General features: G+C 44.3%; 1 protein-coding gene across 3 annotated transcripts in view; it reads left to right on the top strand.

The window, feature by feature from the left end:
- Window positions 1-20,321, top strand: part of KIF15 (kinesin family member 15) — a 927,215-nt gene that overhangs the window by 298,226 nt on the left and 608,668 nt on the right. For all 3 annotated transcript variants that reach the window (XM_078663524.1, XM_078663523.1, XM_078663522.1), the window contains exon 17: window positions 14,968-15,162. In XM_078663524.1, coding sequence (XP_078519650.1) covers window positions 14,968-15,162 — 195 coding nt within the window. The remainder of the gene's footprint in view (window positions 1-14,967; window positions 15,163-20,321) is intronic.

Below are 20,321 nucleotides of genomic sequence, written 5' to 3'. Positions count from 1 at the left end.
AAAGGAAACAAGCTACCGGGGACCGTTGTAGGTTTATTGTAGGTAAAGCTTATTGCTTAATATAGTTCAAAGGCGACTTTATTAATTCCTGTGTTATGCTGCCTGGAAGGCTTAGCAGTAATTAAACAAGTTCTTGGCACTCACCTCCTAACAATGATTAGCCCTTCAATAGGGACTTTTACTGCTCAGTGGTGAGCCCAGAATGGAGTGGCTCAGATAGTGCCTTAATTATATCAGGCAATGTGTGCCAGAGACAAAGTTCACAGCAGCATTGCAAAATACAGTCAAATAGGTCTACACTGCCGAAAATTACGTGACTTAATAAGTGGAGTTAAAAATTGTTTGGTGTATTTTCAGTTAAATTTACAATAGGAAAAGAAGTGCAGCAATGATTGAGAGGATCTTCCATCCTAGGGACAATGACACACACTAAAGATTCTTTGATAATCCATTGCATAAAAAAGTAAATAGATTACAGCATCAACCCTAAAGCGGAATAGTAGGGGTCTTTCCCAGCGACCTCGAGCACTAAATAAATATTGTCCCAGGGAATTTGAGGGGTCAAATGTAAATAAACTGAGATTGAGGGGTTTTTGCATTCTGCTGTTAACCTTTGTGAGGGAGCATGATTTAGCAACAACGCGTTCACTGTCTTTTTTCCTATCCTCCGCTAGAACAGTGCTCCGTGCAAATTTGACATCCCATCCTCATCAAAGGTGTTTTTCACATATGATAACCATGAGTTTCTAAGGGCCTGGTCACATGCTAGACAATCTTTGATAATAGCTTGATTCAAAGCCGCCTATTTGTATTGCCATACAGACAACCCCAAAAGTCCAGCACCTGCTGGGATGGACAGTTCACTGTACAGACCCTCCTTTGGGCGCAAAAGGGTGGCATGGATTTACCTGCTATAATGCATCACAGTGGGGTGGGCGGCATTGACAGAGTGGTTAGTGCCCTTCTATTTACGTGCTTTTCAGAAGTTGAAAGTTTCTTGTTGCTCAAATGGGTGTAATTGATGGTATTTATGTTCCTTCATTTTAATTGCTTGATTTTGCAACTAATAAAGTGTCACTTGTAGTCATTGAAATGTCACTAATAATTTCACTGACATTATGAAAATGTCACTAATCGCAATCTAAAACCTTGGCAGCTATGTGTGGGTCAGTTTAGGGAGGATGAGGCAGGGAGTAAGTGGTGGGCCTTCATGGAAAGGTAGTCATGGTGCCCCAAATCTGTGCCAAATCCAGGCTGATATGTGGTGCATACCTTGTATTTCCACTTCGCATGACCTTCCCAGTGGCCATGGTTAAGCCGGGTCCTCATAGTCACTGGTTCAAATCCCGGTGGGTCCACTCAGTCTTTCATCTTTCTGAGGTCAGTAAAATTAATCCACAGAGTTGGGTAACAATAAACATCTGTTATTCAGCGTCCAGATGCCCTTGGGTGAACGTTTGCTTTACAAATACTTATGCTATGTTACTGGTGGAATTTCCTCAGCGTTGGATGTTACTCAACAGAGTATCTGCACCCCCCATGGGAGGAGCCACTTTGGTGATAAAACATTAAGGCCGAAACCCACCAAAGTGTTTCTTCCCATGGCGGATGCTGCAACTTTGGTGGACAACCCTCCTGTGCACTGCTGGTTAATCCTTCATAAGGTGAATTTTCAACAGCTGCCTCGTCAGAGGGAGTAAGTCTGCCAGCATGGGGAGTGGGAAATCCGCCAACCCGAGTCAAAAGGCGGATGTTTGTTGTGTAATTAAAAACAAGATACAGGGTTTTACTGTTATTTTAGTAATCCCATTTCGGCCACATCCAGTAAGGCGAACCTAAGCTTAGCTGCCCTTCTCTCCATGTAGGACAGAATAAACCTTTCTAATTCAGAAGTTGCTTTAATAAATGAAAGTATGGGTTGTCTCAATGCATCAAGATATACTTTAAATTACAGGCACATTGGACATGGAAGATGAGGGGGGTAACATGGCCAACTAGAGCATGGGCGTCAATTCACTAAAATGCTAGGGGTAGTGGAAGGGACATCAAAGGAAATGACTTCACATTAGGGCCTATTTCAAAGTGGAATACTCTGCTAAAACAGTTTCATTGTTTTAATGCTGAAAATGAATGATTAGGAGTAAAATAAAGTGCCGCAAAAATGCCGCTAAATTTCCATATTTGTGCCGCTAAATTTGCTAATCCATGCCGCTATGTCCTGGGGGGTCTGTCTAGCTGATATTATTAAAAAAGGGGAAACAGAGGTTCTACGCTACAATGAGCAAACACTTTCTTTGTCAACATGTTTCGAAGTCATCCCCTTGACTTCTCCTCAGGACCTAATCAGATCCCTTTGCCGCTCTAAATCCTTAATGAAATCGCCAGTCGCAGAACAGTGTGCATATAATTAAGGCATACACTCAATACTCTACCCGAATTGGGTTGCTTCTTTCAACCTATAAACATGGTATCATTGATACCCTACTGATGCCTCATAAGCCTTTATACGGGAGGAGAGGAGTGCCTATAGTCATACAGTTATCAAGGTCATTCACTCGCCCGAAATACAGCCTCGCCGCGCCGCATTACCGGTAGGCTACTGTGTCATTTGAGTTGACAGAACTTGGAAGCGGGAGGGGGGGGGGCGGGTACCGATTGTTTTAAGAGAAGAGCTGCAAGCAAGGGGCTCGGGAGCGGGAAGTTACCATGACTGTGAATTGTTATCCTTTCAGATTTTACTCACTAATAATTATACACTAAGAGGCCTTTTGATCTATAGACCACCAAGGGCATGGACCCCTCTGCTACAGCTATTACGCCTTTTCCTAGAATCCTGTTCAGAGGGATCAGATTTTACTATACTAGGGGATTTTAATTCCCACCTAGAAAAAAAATTAGACAATAACATTGCCTTAGTGTTTGAGGCAATGGCTGGTTTCTCTTTGGACCAGATCGTCAAGCAAGATACGCATGTGGCTGGGCATATGCTTGATGGGATTTTCTCTTCCAACCCAAACATCGAAATTGCGGAAATCATGCCTGTTCCTTGGTCAGACCAAAAAGCGATAGCATTCACTGTTAAGGTGGATCAGGTACAATCAGGTCACACAATTGATCACAGGCTTGTCACCTATCAGGACTGGGCTAAGATCGATGCCTCTAGACTACAGGAACTATTGGTAAACACCCAAAATATAGAATCAAAAATATCGAGAGGACACAATATCGAATCAAAAATATCGAGAGGACAGAATATAGTTGGAAATAATATCGACATATAGGTAAGTAACATCGAATGTCATATCAAATGTCATTATACAGAATGTTATAATATACAATGTCATTATATAGAATGTCATTATAGCGAGAAAAAATGTATTGCATTCTGTTAGTAGATGTGTTAAAAGTATATCATATTTTTTTTAATGTATGTTATAATTTTTTTAAGATAATGAATTTTATGTTAATTCGTTTTTGCGTATATTAGTTCCGTAGCGGGTTGTGGTTTATAGGGGAATGGGGTGGAAATTAATTTAATGTAAATAAAAAAAATAACATGTATTAATAATTTATTGTTTAATAATGAATATTGGTAAATAATTTTTGCGTATATTCCTTCCGTAGAGGGTTGTGGTTTATAGGGGTATAGGGTGGAAAATAATGTAATTTAAATTAAAAAAAAGAAAATGTATTAATAATTTATTGTTTAATAATGAATATTGGTAAATAATTTTTGCGTAGATTAGTTGCGTAGCGGTTTGTGGGTTTATAGGGGAATAGGGTGGGAAGTAATTTAATAAAAAAAAAAAAAAAGTATAACTTAATAATTTTATGGTTAAAAATTAATATTGGTAATACATTTTTGCGTATATTAGTTCCGTAGAGGGTTGTACGTTTATAGGGAAATAGGGTGGGAACTAATTTAATTTCAAATTTAAAAAATAATAATCTATTAATTAATAATTTTATGGTTAATAATTAATATTGGTAAGTAAGTTAATGTATTAAATATTTAAAAAGTTTCAGGGGAGTATGGTGTATATTAAGTTATTTGAAAATACATTTTTATTAATATTTATATAATTAATCAGTTATTTTATACTGTTAATTGTGTTAATCAATTTTGATATCATTGTTTTTTTATTTTTTTGTTAATTGTGATTAGATAATTAATTAAATGTAAATTTATTATGTTAATTTATTAATATTTTATACTATTGGAGGTGACGTTTATCGTGGAAAATAGTGGGAGGTAAATTAAATGTAAATAATTAATTAAAAAATAAATAATTTTAATTAAATTGTAGGACTGTCTTCCTACTAAATTATTCCTCTCCGTTATCCAACACTTTCCCTACTGTTTCACTCACTAGAGTGGTGAAAGTAATTTTTACCTCTACGTTATCCAACATTTTCCCTACTGTTCCACTCGCTGGAGTGGGAATAGTAATTTTTACCTACCCGCTATCCAATGCTTTCCCTACTGTTGCACTCACTGGAGTGCGAATAGTAATTTTTACCCCTATGCTATCCAACACTTTCCCTACTGTTCCGCTCCCTGGAGTGGGAATAGTAATTTGGACCCACCCGCTATCCAACAAATTCTCTACTTTTGCACTTGGAGTGGGAATAGTAATTTTATTCCTTTAGCTATGCAACGTTTTTAATTTTGTTATATTTAATGTAGTGTAAATTATTTATTAACATAAAAAGTATTACTTTATTTATATTATATATTATTTAATTTTATATTTATATAATCGGTTTATTTATATATATGTACATTTTGTATAATGTTTTAAATATTTTATAATTAAGATGAATAATTTTATAATATTAAGTAAATATATGTTAAAGTTTTTTTTACATTACATTTATTATTTTTACATTTGAAGCTTTTTTACATTATTTTACCTGTTTTATTTAATAATGAAAATGTGTCGTAAGGTAACTGGAAAAATATGTATTATATATAATATATTTTGCGCTCTGATACCTGATTCGGTTCGGGTCTAGTTCACGCTATATAAAACTCTGCAAAAAAATAAATAAATAAAAATAAAAATTATGTTAATTATTTAATTACTTTTATATTATTTTAAATGTATATAAAATTAGCGAATCTCCGCATGAAAAATCAGATTGAATGTAGCACAGAACAATGTAGCACACTTGGTCAGTTCTTTGTAGATAGTCATGTCATTGTATCACTCTTTAAAGACTGTAAACAACACAGACGTCTTATATTTACACCCTACAAGAGGCATGGACATCTTAACCCCCAAAACAGGCTTCTGTTTTGCTCCCCCTTCAGCAGAACAGATTAGCCAGGTAGTGAAGACAATTAGGTCTGGGACTCAACGGACCCATGCCTGCCTAACGTTATGCATACGTTCCCAGAACTGTTAAGTCAACAACTAAATCTTGTATTCGCAAAGATAATCCAGTCAGGCTATTTTCCAGATACCTGGAAAATAGCTGCAGTGCTCCCCAGTAGTTACCGACCAATTTCAAGAATCCCATTTCCAACCAAAGTTTTCGAAAAATTGCTGAATAAACAACTGGCCAATTTCTTAGCTTCTAGAAACTTTCTGGACTAATCACAGTATGGATTTAGGGAAGAACATGGAACTGAGACAGCCTTGGGTATGGCAGCAGAGGAACTTAGGAGTATACTGGACGCTGGTGGGAAGGTCGCTGTGATTCTATATCGCCACAAGGGTCATAAAAGCAACATACAACAGAGATGAGACGGCCACGAAACTACATATAGATTAAAAAGTGACACAAATCCAATTAAGCCTCATAAAATCGAGTTAAAACAGGGAAATAGTTCATAGCTTTAAAATATACAAAGAAAGCTTCAAGGTGCTGGGAGGATTGCCAATGTTTAAAAAGATAAAAATAAAGTGCTTGTGCATGCTAGTATTTTCAGCAGTAAATGTTAATAGTTTACAAAATTGGCTGCTGGCTGAAGGGGTGTAGAACTACTAAAGGTGCTTTTTTTCGTATCAGCCACTCTTGATCCAGATGCTTTGCCATACATCAAGATATAAAAGGTCTGGTGTCAGTTTTGAGAATGCGAAGTGCAACATGGTGATCCTGTGTTCCAAGCTGCCGGCAGAGCGGGCTCAACCATTCACCCTGCGATAATTTGTACGCCGGACAGACAAACAGGATATGTGCAATGCTTTCCACAGGGGCCAGACAACTTGGGCAATCTTTTCCATTATTGGTGGACCACTTTGGCGTCACTTCCCCTACTGGGAGAGAGCCGTACCTGAAGTGCATATTGAGTATTCTATCTCTCGGCACTTTAATTAAATCCAGGTAGGGTTCAAAGTATCTACTTTGCTTATGTAGGAAAAACTCTTTCAATTTACCCATATTAGTTCTTCTAATGTGACGTTGGTCCACCCATTCCCAGTAGAGGCATATAAGTACCTCTCACCTTGGAGGTTCCTGACTAGCCCAGCAACCACTGAGCCAAATAGCCGAAAGCATATTTTTGATGTCGCGTATCCAGCCTATTTTCCCCCGTTATCAAACCTAGTGACCTCAGTGAGTGCCTCTGCGTATGTTGAGAGCTCAGGTGTCCTCCTAATGCGGGCCCAGAATAGTAAAGGGCGCAACCTAGTTATGTCACTTATTGACCGCCTACCCATATCCAGAAATAGCGGGGCAAGGGGGATGTATTTTGGTGCTGACACTAGATCTCTTAAGAATTTATGTTCTGCTATGGAGAGCTCATCCACTTTGTTGTATCCCCAAACTTTGGCGCCATATAGGGCAGCACTGACCACCTTTGCATTGTATATCTGGAGGGCTGGGGCTACAGGTCTTGTGTGGGAAAGGCGATGTTATATAGCCACTGCACCTGACGTACCCTTATGGGCCATCAACAACTTACCCAGGTGCGGCCTCCAAGACATTTTATCGGAGAACCTTACACCTAAGTAGTGAAAGGTATCATCACGCACATCACTGCACCAACCACGGGGCTGCGTGTAATGGCGGCCCTCGGGTGGTAGTGGGCCCCTCTCCCGTCTGGAGCTTGCCTGCGCTGTTTCCCGCTGTACCTGCTCCCTCACTGGGGGTCGAGATCTGCGGGCCTCGGAAGGAGGAGTTTCAATGCTGGGACCCCCGTTGATTGGGAACGAAGAGCGCCGTACGAGCCCTGCAGGTTGCGAGAGAGCTGCTCGGCTGGAGTGTGACAGCGGGCGGAAGGCCGAGAGGAGAGGAATTGGCAACCTGGTGCCTTTGCTGCGGAGTCTCTGAGAGGTGCTGTGTTGATGCTGGTGCCCCCGAGTTCCCGCCGGTGCTGGTGGCGGTAAGTGGGGTCGGGGCCTGGTGGCGGCCGGTTCCACGAAGGCGGGACCGGGCCTCGCGCTGGGCTGCGCCCTGCGAGCTACGGCTGGTGCGGGCTGGTGGAGCGTAATAGCGGGGGACTTGAAATCCTGCCCGGGAACATGCGGCGGCTGCACCCAGACCTCTGCCGAGAGGGCTTGGCTTCCCCAGCATCAACTTGAACAGTGTCTCCTGTGCACACCATCAGGGATAGGCCGCGAATACCCGGCCTGGATTAGATGCGTACAGACACTGGGGGTCGGGGGCTGCAACGTTAAAGACGCTGGCTGCTAGCTTCTTGGAAACAGTAGTTTTACCCAGTATTTTGGCAGTCTGATGTGTGTTCTCTTAAACTCTACTTCACCACGCTCTATCCCTGGGCTGTGTGGCCGGTGATGAGTGCTCCATGGGAAGATATCTCTGCTGACTGTCCGCTGCACACCGTGGGGAGCTGCAAGTAGGGGGCTCATTACACGCTTCACATAATTGGAGCTTGCACCAGATAACATTTGCACTGTGGTGATTTGACCTAACTTGCTGCAGAAGCTTTGAAACTGTGTGGGGCGGCAGCCTTCGGGAACCTCCTGTGCTCCTCTGTTTGGGGGGATTGCCACCCACCTCGAATTGTGCTATGCCTGGACACGTGGATCTATGATTTGGGGTGATTGCTGGATCCTCTAGTCTACTCGTGGGACAGCTTTGTTAGCACTCCGATGAAGGTTTAAGGTCTCCTCTGAGTAGAGTTTGGGCCCTGGTGGGGAGCTGAGGAGGGCCCCACTGGTCCTGAGGTGCGAGAGACTACTTTGGCTGGGGATTGTGCACTGTTTTTTACTGGTCGTCTGCAGTCTTCTACTCCAGCATTGGCGGCGAGATCCGCAGCTTTGGGGCGGACTGACAAAGGCCAATCACGACTCACTTTTGAGTCCCAGAGGGCTCCCAAGACTCCGCAGAAGGCTGCCTTGGACTCTGAGACGGATGCACATGTTGGAGTCTACATTGGTGGCAATGCAGCGTACCCTGCAGTCCATTGAAGGGGCGATGGCCACTGTCAATTACCGGCTTGACCATATGTCATCCCAGCTGGAGAAACCAAACGCACGTATGGAGGAGGAGGAACAGAGGGTCTCTGCCATGGAGGATGGCCTCTCAACAGTCTCTGATAAGATTTTGAACATGGAAAAGGTTCTCTCCCTTATCCAGGCAAAAAATGAGGCCTTGAAGGCGCGGTCCCGGCGCAATAATGTACGCATTACGGGGTTGCCAGAATCAACAAATGTGGGCAGGATGGAAACCTATATTGAGCGCCTCATTACAGATATATTTGGCACGGAACCTCTGTCTAACATTGTCATTGTGGAAAGGGTGCACCGGGGCTTTGGCGGCTCGACCTGTCCCTGGAGCCCCCACCACCCCATAATAGCTAGGGTCCTCAACTATAGGGACCAGGACGCAATCTTACACCTGGCTAGGGAGAAGGGGACTATTGAGTATCAAGGTAACACGCTGGCCTTCTTCCCTGACTTCACGGTGGCTGTCCAAGCTGCACGGTGAAGCAGTTCTTGCGGAATGAAGGGGTTCCGTACGCCATGCTGTATCCTGCCCGACTCCGTATAGGCGCTGTCGCTGACAATAAGATCTTCTCCTCCCCAAAGGCTGCAATGGACCATGCCAAAAAACTGAAACGCAGGAAGCGTGATTCTACAGAAGCTCCAGATGATGAGGAGCAGTGAGGTTCTGCGGGTGCCCAAGGCTTCACTTGCAAAGGACCTGTAACTGGTACTGCTGACTTTTCTGACTCTGGTTAGACTATATATGTTTCTCAGGTTTTAATGATCATGCCCTGCTTATGCATCTAGTGCAACTGTGTTGTATGTCTATTTAGGGGTGTAGGTTCGTTTTTTTTTTGTTTTATGGCCCTGGAATGAGTTGGGGGGCTCGGCCACTTGGATATTCCTGGGTAATGTAGTGTATTACTCTGTGAGCGGTCTCCCACTTTACTTTATTCTGCTTCTAGGTGTCGGCCTAACTATGTTTTGGGTCTGAGACACTTCATGCCTTCAGGGACACATTCCTTTATTTCCCGAAATGTAACTGTCAACAGGTTTGGTCAGTGGAGTATTTGTTGTTGCTTGCTCGGTCGACTCCTGCTTTGTGGGAGGACCACGCATCTGTGCCCCCCACGTATGGGAGTACCCCATATACTGTTTACCATTGTTGGGGGGTGGGGGGTACTAGGCTGGGTGCTGGGATGGCTTTGGCAAGGTTGGGGTGCTGGAGGGGTCGGAATTGGGGTTTGGGGAATGTTTCTTGTTCAGCCTCAGGAGCCAGGGGGTGGTATGTCGTATTGACTATTGCTTGTTGTTACACTGTTGTGTATCCATTATTCAACATCTCACATTTTTTGCAACCAGGTAATGAACAGTAGTATTACATTTCTCACATGGAACGTACGTGGCCGTAATACGCCGCGGAAAATCAGGATGGTTTTTGCGGGTCTTGACCGCTTGGGAGTGAGTGTGGCCTTCCTACAGGAAACTCATTTGACTGCTACTTCAGCGAAAACCATAGGAGCGTGCTGGGCAATTGTAAGAACGGCATCCTCATATTCCTTGCATGCAAGGGGGGTGTTTGACCTTGGTGAAGAAAGGGGTCCCCTTTACTGGGATTAGAACGGAGACAGATGATAGTGGACGGCTGGTGATCGTGCATGGCAGGCTGTGCGGAGCAAGTGTGCTGCTGGTGAATGTTTATGGGTCAAATGTAGATGACCCAACATTCTTCCAGGATGTGTGGCGCAGGATACTGTCATTTCCCCCTGCTGAAATTATCTGGGGGGGATTTTAATCTATATCTGGATACTGACAAAGACAGGCATGGAACTGGCGAGGCTAGGCCCAAGAGAGCGTCGGATGTGCTATAGGGGCTTATTGACGCGGGACATGTGCATGATATCTGGCGTATGTGACACCCTAATGCTCGAGAGAGTACCTTCACGTCATTGGCTCACGGTTCGTGGTCCCGCATTGATTTCTGGTTGCTCTCAGGGGAGGTTTGTCATTGGGTCAAGACGGTCTCCCACGAGGCCCGATCTCTCTCGGACCACTCCCCGGTGCTTCTGGAAATGACATTACCGGTATATAAAGTGCCACAATTTGCGTGGAGGCTTCAACCGTCGGAGCTAAAGGACCCGGTGTTTAAGCAATCTATAGCGGAGGCGATTGGGCCTTATTTTAAGGAAAATGAGGGCACAGTGGACAGTGCGGGGGTCCTCTGGGAGGCCTTTAAGGTCACCATCCAAGGGACCTGCAAGGGGATGCAGTCTAGAGTCCTGCGAGATATCCGACGTAGGGTACGGAAGCTAGCAGCTGACATCACACTTAGAGCGTGCCTTTGATACTGATCCTCCTGCAGATAAACTAGCTTGGATAAAAGAATTGGTCATAGAGCACAATGACCCAGTGGACCAGGAACTACGGCACTGCTCGTGGCGGCGAATAGCTAGACATTATGGGGAGGATGGGAGACCTGGTCGTTCCCTTGCCCAGAAGTTGACGGAGCCCCATAGCCAAGAACCTATTAATGAGCTTCTCGATGACACTGGTACGCCTTGTCATACGACGGAGGTGATCTGTGATATCATATTGAACTTCTATAAAGATTTGTATGCCGCTAAGGAGTCCCCATCGGCTGGGGAGACGCATGACTATCTTGATGATGTCACACTGGGGTGGCTGTCAGATGTTCACCGTAAGTACTTGGTGCAACCCTTTGATGAGGAGGATGTGAAGGAAGCCATAATGGCCTTGCCAACCTGTAAGGCTGCTGGGCCTGATGGACTGCCAAGTGAATTTTATAAGGTATACGCGGAGACCTTGGCACCGAGGCTATTGGAGGTCTATGCTGAAGCCTATGACAACGGGATTCTACCACCTTCACTCCGGGAGGCCCTGCTGGTCACTCTGCTGAAACCAGATAAGCCCCTTAATCAGTGTGGATCTTATAGACCACTCTCAATTATCAACATTGATACAAAAATATTAGCAAAGATGATAGCCACTAGGCTCCAACCTTTGATTCCTCTACTGGTTTTGCCTGGTCAGTCTGGCTTCGTTACAGATCGCTCTACTATGCACAACTTGCGCACGTTGTTTTCCACACTGCACTACTTCGATCTAGATTTCCAAGCGGTCGCTGTGCTGCTTGATGCAGCCAAAGCCTTTGATTGGGTACACTGGTCCTATATGTTCACGGTTCTGAGCAGGATGGGATTCCCCCCCCTTTTTCGTGCAATGGCTTAGAGTTCTATATAATCGGTTGCCAGGGTGCGGCTTAATGGCGAGGTCTTGCCCTTATTCCCTATAGAAAGGGGTACGAGCCAGGGTTGCCCCCTGTCACCCATGCTCTTCTCTTTGGCACTAGACCCCCTAGCGTGTAAACTCGTCCAGAAGCACTGCGCTGCAGCATTACGATTTAAGCAACAACCTCTGATCGTTTCACTCTACGCGGATGATATGTTACTCTATGTCCGGGAGCCAGATATATACTTATCGCCACTGCTGAGGGAGTATGTCCAGTTTGAGAGGTATTCCGGACTCTGTATTAATTGGTCCAAATCCGTAGTCTTCCCATTAACGAAGCATAAGCGGGAAATTGACCTTGACTTTCTATTGGCCTGGACGTCGGAGCCCGTGAAGTACTTGGGGGGTGTGGGTCCACAGGGATCCGGCTGTAGTAATCACGGAGAAATATGGGGGCTCCATCACGCATATCACAGAGCAGGCGGAGCAATGGTCGCGTCTCCCCTTATCGCTAGCAGATAGAATCGCGGTGATGAAAATGGCATTCTTGCCCAAGATGCTGTACTTCTTTCTCACCAACCTATCAAACTGAATATAGCGCTCTGCCGCACATTGCAGTCGGCGCTATTGACATTTGTCTGGGGGGGTAAACAACCCCGAGGTCGATGGGATCTGCTAGTGCAACCCTATGATGGAGGGGGGATGGGGGGTTCGAGGCCCCTGATCTTCGTCTTTATTACCTCTGTGCGCAGGCACATTTCGCCCATTATTGGCATTTCCCACAACGCTTTCAGCCACACATGGCAATTGAAGCGGACGCTGTTCTCCCCATTCCAGTGCAGGCAATGGTCCTGTCGGGAGGCTCGGGTGGACCCAGGACGGAAATAAATCCCCCGCTGTGCACGTCCTAGGCGTGGAGGGTGTTGGCTGCTAAGGCACAACTTCCTTCCTTGTATGCTCACCTTCTGCCTATTGCGTCTCATTCGGGAGTGTGGGCGGTGTGGGAACCCTCTGCCTTGAAGGAGCTAGCGACAGCGAGTATAGTCAGGTTAGGGGATCTTTATACAGAGGGCCGCTTTAAAACCATTGGCGAGGCACAGGGTGGGGTGGAGCGAGGCTTTATGTTCAATTTCACATATGTCCGGGTCCGACAAGCTATTCGAGATGTGTATCCGGACTTTCCCGTGGAACCTCCGGCTCTCAGGGCACTGCAGGCGGTACTAATGGGGGAGAGCCATAAAGGGCTTATCACTAGACTTTACAATGCTTCACAGCGGGAACGTGACTTGGAGGATCACCCATCCTGCCAGTCTGCCGTGGGACGCCCCATCACAATGGAGGTATGGACAACATGTTGCCAGCTCACTGGTCGGCTTACAGCCAATTGCAATCTTAGAATCATTCATTTTTAATACCTGCATCAGGTATATTCCTCGCCTTTGAAGCTTCACACTTATGGCCTGCGAGAGACGGCTAATTGTGTGCGCTGTGGTGCCACGAATGCTCATGTTTCATGGCTGTGTGGAAATGTATTAGCCTTTTGGACTGATGTAACTCGCATTCTGTCGGAGGTGGTGCTGGAGACTGTGGACTGTACGCCTGAGTTGTGCCTTCTGGGTTATGTGCAGCGTCTAAAGCCAGCTAATAGACGCATAGTCTCGATCTCCACACTGTTTGCAAAAAGAGCAGTAGCACAGAGATTGGGATCGAGGTCAGCCCCCACTATTAGGCAGTGGCCTAGGGATTTGGTTTACTGTAGAGACCAGTTGCAAACATATGAGGAGGAGTTCCCAGTTTCCTCCTGCCTTAAGGACTTTTGGGGCGCGACATTACTTTTTCATATGCATTCCTTGGACAGGATCCAGACGCCTGATGGGACAGGATGCTGCATTACCTACTCCATGTACCGGCCTTTACTGGTTGCATTTCACTAAATATGTGGAAATAGTGTTTACAGCGTGAATATAGAATGGTGCGCGTTTATGCCTCTGCTTACTGGGATGAGGCTTGGGGAGGGTTAGGGAGGGGAGTTTTTTTTTGTTTTTCTCTTGTTGTTATTATATACTGTTTGTATTATGCTGCTTTACCTTCCTATATGTGCATTTTTCTGGAATGTATTTGACAAAATTGACAAACTTTAAAAAAAGAAAATCTTATCGATACCAACTTTAAACACAGTATAACATTTGAATGCCCGTGCAGGATCGCGAATAAAAAGTGAGTCATGAAAAACAGATGGTGGGGAGACTTTATCAATTGCAGAAACAAAAAAGCTGGTCTTACTTGGCTGAAATTCAAAGGAAAAAGAAGCGGACTGATATACTTATGATGAAGACTATTCAATTTTAGGCATGTTGTGAGAATGTGAGAGGTATCAGCAATGGAAATATCATCGCAACAACATGCCTGTAAGTCTGAGATGTTAGACCAGGTCCTTTTAGGCAACAACAGTTGATAAAACAGATACAATCTAAAAAAGCTTAACAACCTGTGATGGAAAATGGACATCTACAACATCAAATAGGGTTCCATCCCAGGGACTGTTTTAAACATAATAAAATGACACATAGAGCGCTTATGAAGTGCTGCGGACTCTCGCTCCGCTGCCGCGCTAGCAAGAAAAGTCTGTTTTATCCAAGGAATGGCCCCCCCTCACAAGGCTCTCAGGTTCAACAAAAAGCTCAGGGCGACCCGAAGAGGTTAAGGTTCGTCTGATGTATGGAAGACATGTAACGCCTGACTTGCATTCCAAAGCCAGACAGTCCTGAATGAGAAGCCTATTTAGATTCAGGTCCTCCTTTTACCAAATCGACAGCCAAAGAAGCTAGGGGCGTAACCCAATATGGTCAGAAATATATTCCAGTCCAGCTTCCTCATGAACCATCACAGGAGGTGTACTCTGGGGAACTCTGATAACACCTCTCAAAAAATTGTTTTCAATGACATGTAATTGGGAAGATGACACAAAGCCCCAAAGCTGCAGGACTTAATTTAGAGTGCAGTCCCTCTGCTTAATTTGCTGTCTGCATCTGTGGTGCTTTACATAATTTGCGAGAATTGTTAGCTGTACTCTGGTGTCTTATAGGATGCAAAATGTGTTCACTGACTTCTATAGCAGGTTTTTTAACTAAAGAAGAGTAGAATAGCTCGAATGATGCATTCCAATGATCAGTGGCTTTACAATCATATTGATTAGAAATATGTGACCCCGTTTGTTTTAAGGGAGTGTTGAAGATTAGAATTGATGACCATTATGGAAGAAGCCTTCTGTAACTCTAGCAATGTCATTTTTCATGCAGTCGACTGTTTCTTTCTTATTCAGAATATGACTACTCCGACAAAAGCTTACCACTTAAGATCTCGCCTCGTTCCCCGAATGAGCCCAGAAATCTTGCAAAATGGTTTCGATACACCAACATCTGGAGAGCAAATGGAAGAGATTTGCAATGAGCCAATTCCACCTGAAATGAAAGAGCAAGCTTATGAAGCTATTGCAGAGGAGCTCAGACTTGTCCAGGTAATTTGTTCCTTAGATGGTTGAATTCGGTGCTAAAAATGAGAAACTATTGACTGCCTGAGTGTTCATTGAAGAAAAGAAAATGTATGCATTTGCTTGATTGAGCAGAGTGGATGAATGAACCACTGGCATCCTGAGATGGCAAGGAATGATTGCCTTGGAGATCTTTTGGGTCAAGGACCAATGGGCACACGGACAGACAGCCTTGTATTGGCACGTGCAGATTAACATTTTTTGGTTCACTTTATCCACAGAAACATCTTAGGCTGAAGAGAACATTTATGGTAGTTATGGATCTTCTAAGTACAGTTGTGGGAAGGAAAGTGCTGACTTCCCTGACATTTACCACTAGTGTTCTCTGTCAACAAACTGCAATCACTGATGTCATTTCCATTCAATCATTCCTTCTGACGCCTCTTGAAAGGCATTTCTGTTGTGGATTACATTTATTCTATTAATGGTGCGCTTGTATTTCCATCACGGTAAACTGTAATGTAATATTTTCTGTGCTTTCTGGAAGATTTTTTTTTCATTTCACTTACCAGAAAGTGGAAGTCCTTGAAGCATATACTTGCTCTTGGTGGCCTTAAATGGGCAATGGGATCCCTTGTGCCTGAGGGTTGACTGGGTTTATCAATCTGTGCTATTCCAATCTTGAACAAGCAATCAATTGTTTGACTATATTTAGTTTGTCTGTGTTAATGTAACTGTTACAATTCTCATCCTCATCCATATTAACCTTGTTTTTGCAGCGTTTTTCTTAATTTTTGCGTTTAATTGTCTAGTTGGGTACTGCTGGAAAATTTCCTGTACTAGAGAAGTTACTATCATTATAAAACTGTGTAGTATTGTACTTGTGGGTGTTATTCTAGTCCCTCCTGCCTATTTAGTTCTGGGTCATCTCCTCCCTCTTCAAAATGGCAGCAGCAAGCATGAATCAACCCCGCCTTTCTTGAATGACATAGGAGAACCAGAGATTAGCTGGAAGGAATGGGTGAAACTTTTTGAGTCGTACCTTATAGCAATAGGTGGACAGAGGTTCAATTCAGTAAGAAAACAACATATTTTACTCCATAATCTGGGTGCACAATGGCGTAAAGTATATGAATCACTACCTGTGCCAGAGCAGGAAGGTAATGCTGTTGGAGAGGTTAATGTGTATGTGCAGACCATGGAGAAATTAGAAAAACATTTTGGGGATAGAATCAATGTGGTTCTAGAGCGCCACAAATTTTTTAAAAGGTGTCAAGGCAAACAGGAGTCAGTACAGAATTATATCGCAGTTTTGTGGGGACTTTGTTGGTTCCTTCCGACTATGCCCATACAATGCAGGAGCGATGAATGACCCGATCCACTACCCTTGCCCATAAGCGACCCACTGAAGGTAAAACAATGAGTCAGCAGAGGGGCAATGGACAGGGGGCGGGAAAGGGGAATTGACAAATAAGGAATCCCAGGTATTCTTCTAGGGACTTCTGCAATGACCAATGTTCTTGTCTCCAATTGACTGCACCTACAAAAACAGGTATTGGTTACAGTCTAACACATATGTCACTACAAATAAAACATAGTGCCTCTCAAAGTGACCATGCCCAGTAACCCATAAAACCTCCTTACCCACAATAGCTGTAGCAGATGACTTGTGGAGACCTCCAAATACGATGGGGTATAATGGGCAAAGCAGGAATAATGGAGAGGGATATTTATACTAGGAAAACGCTCTGGAAATCACAGAGCCCTTCAATACAGGAGGAAAAAGTCGTTATAACGACTGAAAAAACCTCCTTCAGAGTTCAATGATTGCACTCAGAAAATACGGGGACATGAGCAGGGCTTAGACGCGGTGCACCGCCGGCGTCCAACGCGGCTTCTGCTGGACCCGGAAGCGCCTGAACTTCACTCCACCCCTGTACAACGATGTCGAAGGGGTAACAAAGACGCGGAAGTGCGTGAACCACGATTCCCACTGCTCACCAAATATTCGTAATAGTAATCCAGCCGGATCACTATCAATCGCTCATGAGAGCGCCGGAGCCCCAGCAACCCCCAATACCCAGCCGGGCTAAAAGGCTCAAACAAACAACAGATAAAGGAGTGCAACAAGGTAGGAGGGGGCCAAACACGTCTAGGTAAACAAACAGCAGGACGAAGACAAGGGACAAGATAGGAAAGGGCAAGAAACCAAAGAGCCAAGAAATGTGCTAAATAGCTCACGAGCCCGTGAACTATAGCTACAGCGCTCCAAATGCAAAAGTATCCCTAGCCCAAGACCAGAAACCACACGACTAGATATCAAGCACGGTGGACAGGGAGAAGGCAGCTTATAACTCACCACCAGCAGGTCACATGAGCACACAGACATGGCCACAAAAAGAGGACTACGCATGAATCCTAACAGACTTACTCAGTTATGTGAGTTTGGTGATCTCACAGACTCTTTAATAAGAGACCAACTGGTGAGGTGCACAAATAATCCACGCATCCAGGAGAAACTATTGGCAAAGAATCCAGGGCTAAGAGAAGCTATTGAAATAGCCAAGTCAGTGGAACACACAGCAAAGTGCGTAAAAGAAATGGAACCAGATGGGGAGGTAGTGGCTACTATTGATGATGTAGAAGACAGGAATGATGTGTATAAGATGAGGTTTAAGGAAAATGCTAACACTAAAATAGATTACAGAGAGAAGGGTCCCAAGTGTTACCGGTGTGGCAGCAACAACCATTTTGCCACTTACTTTCAATGACCAGCCAGGTATGTCACTTGTAAGAAATGCAATAGAAGGGGGCATTTTGCCAGGGTGTGTCGGGATGGAGATTTACACACAAGAGATCAGGAAAGGAATACAGAAAAGGCCGCAAGTAAAGAAGTGAAATGCATCACCTCAGGGTACAACAAGGGAAATATTCCCCTCTTGGGCATGAAGGATGTGCAGCTACAATTCAAGGATAGGAAAACCTATGGGACAGTATATGTTGTGAAGTCGGGTTCTAATCTGTTAGGATGGGTTCATCAAAAGGAGTTGGGAATCATACTGGACCCAAATAGTGCTGAACAAGTTTTGCTCACAGAGAAGTTTTCAGGGGGGGAGAAGATTTGTGATGAATTCAAACAGCTTATCAAAGAGGAACTAGGATGTTTGCACCATTTTCAACATAGGATTAAATTAAAGCATAATGCTAAACCTGTGGTGCACAACCTGCGCACAGTGCCTCTTAAACTTAAAGAGCCTCTAGAAAATGAGCTGCGCAAGTTATGTGACTTGGAGATAATTCAACCCATAGACTGTTCTGAGTGGTTGGCTCCAATAGTCCTCGCGGCCAAATCCAATGGTGAAGGAATCCGCCTCTGTGTGGACTTGCGCAGTCTAAATGACTGTATCTGGGTAGAGAGACATCCTTTGCCAGTAATAAATGAAATGATAAGCACCATAGGCCCCGCAAGGTATTTCAGTGTAATAGATCTATCCATGGCGTACCACCAGATCGAACTACATCCTGATTCAAGGCCACTCACGGCGTTCATTACGCCTTTCGGAGCATTCATGTTCAAAAGGATGCCTTTTGGCCTTACATCAGCTGCAGCAATTTTCCAAAGAGCTATGCAGAAGATCCTGGAAGGTGTGGAACGCACAATGTGCTTCCAAGATGATATTTTGGTCTATGGAAAAAATTCAGAAGAACACGATGGTGTATTGAGGCAAGTCTTTCAAAGGCTCACAGATGCCGGCCTAACAGGGAAGAAGGAAAAGTGCAAAATAAAAGTACAACAAGTTGAATATCTGGGCCATTCGATCTCGGAAGAGGGATTTAGACCAAAGAGCAGTCTGATCCGAGCAGTAAAAGAAGCTCCCAACCCAAGAAACAAGGATGAGCTCAAGTCTTTTTTGGGGCTTATGGAATACATGTCAAAGTATGTGGACATTTTTGCTGCTAAGTGCAAACCCATGAGAGAGATGTTAAAGAAAAACAAGGAGTTCGCGTGGAATGAGGAGCAGGAAGCTGTTGCGAATGCCTTAAAGGAGGATTTAATCAACTCCCCAGCCCTTGGAACATTTGATTCGACTAAGAAAACTATTCTTGCAACTGATGCCTCAAACTATGGGTTGGGTGCCACTGTAGTCCAGAAAAATGGTAATGAAGAAAAGATTATTGCCTACGCGTCCAGGAGCCTCTCTCCACCAGAAAAGAACTATTCAGTAATCGAACGAGAAGCCTTGGCGTGTTTTTGGGGGGTCAGGCATTTTACGTTTTTTCTATGAGGATTGAGGTTCACAATACGGACGGATCACAAGCCCCTCACGTTTATATTCTCTGTGAAAGGCCTGGAGAATTGCACCCCACGCATCAGCAGATGGATTCTAGGACTGGAACATTTCAATTTCAAGATTGAACATGTGCCGGGCAAGGAAAATACCATTGCAGATTTTCTCTCAAGATCACCCTTACCAGAGGAAGGAGTACCGGAGGAAGCTCTGGACAGTCCAATAATGATGATGGATTTTCCTGCCATCACGGAAAAGGAGTGGGAAGACGGAATGAAGGAGGACAAAGAGCTTAGTGTCTTAAAAGAGCATGTCAAGAAGGGATGGCCAAACAAGAAGAAAGATGTTGAAGTGGAAGTGGAAGAATTTTGGGAGGTCAGAAATGAATTAAGTGTCATTGGATGAAAAGTTTATCGCAATAATAGTGTGATACCTCCCAGGGAATTACGGAAGAGAGTCATTGACTTGGCGCATGAAGGCCACCTCGGGCGTAGTGCCACTAAGGCAAGAGTAAGAACTAATATCTGGTTCCCAAAAATGGATGCTATGACGGAAGAAGTTGTAAAAGAGTGTGGGACGTGTGCTAAAAGTGATAAGTCAAAAATGATACACTAGTCTCCGTGGTCTCCAGTAAGTGTCCCGAACAAGCCGTGGAGCAAGTTGGCAATGGACATCATTGGACCAATGCAGAATCTGGGTGTGCAGTAAAGATTCATGTTGGTTCTGATCGATTATACTTCACACTGGATCAAGCAAAAGTTTGTGCACAACATCACTACCAAATCAGTGATTCAATTCCTGGAAGAGGTGTTCTGTGAGGAAGGTATACCTTCCACATTAATAACTGACAATGGGGTACAATTCACTTCTGAGGAAATGCAGGATTTTCTGAACATT

This window comes from Lissotriton helveticus, chromosome 10 (genome assembly GCF_964261635.1).
Source record: "Lissotriton helveticus chromosome 10, aLisHel1.1, whole genome shotgun sequence".
Classification (NCBI taxonomy): domain Eukaryota; kingdom Metazoa; phylum Chordata; class Amphibia; order Caudata; family Salamandridae; genus Lissotriton; species Lissotriton helveticus.
Note: the sequence above shows the minus strand (reverse complement) of the source record. Positions and strands in the feature narration are given on the sequence as shown.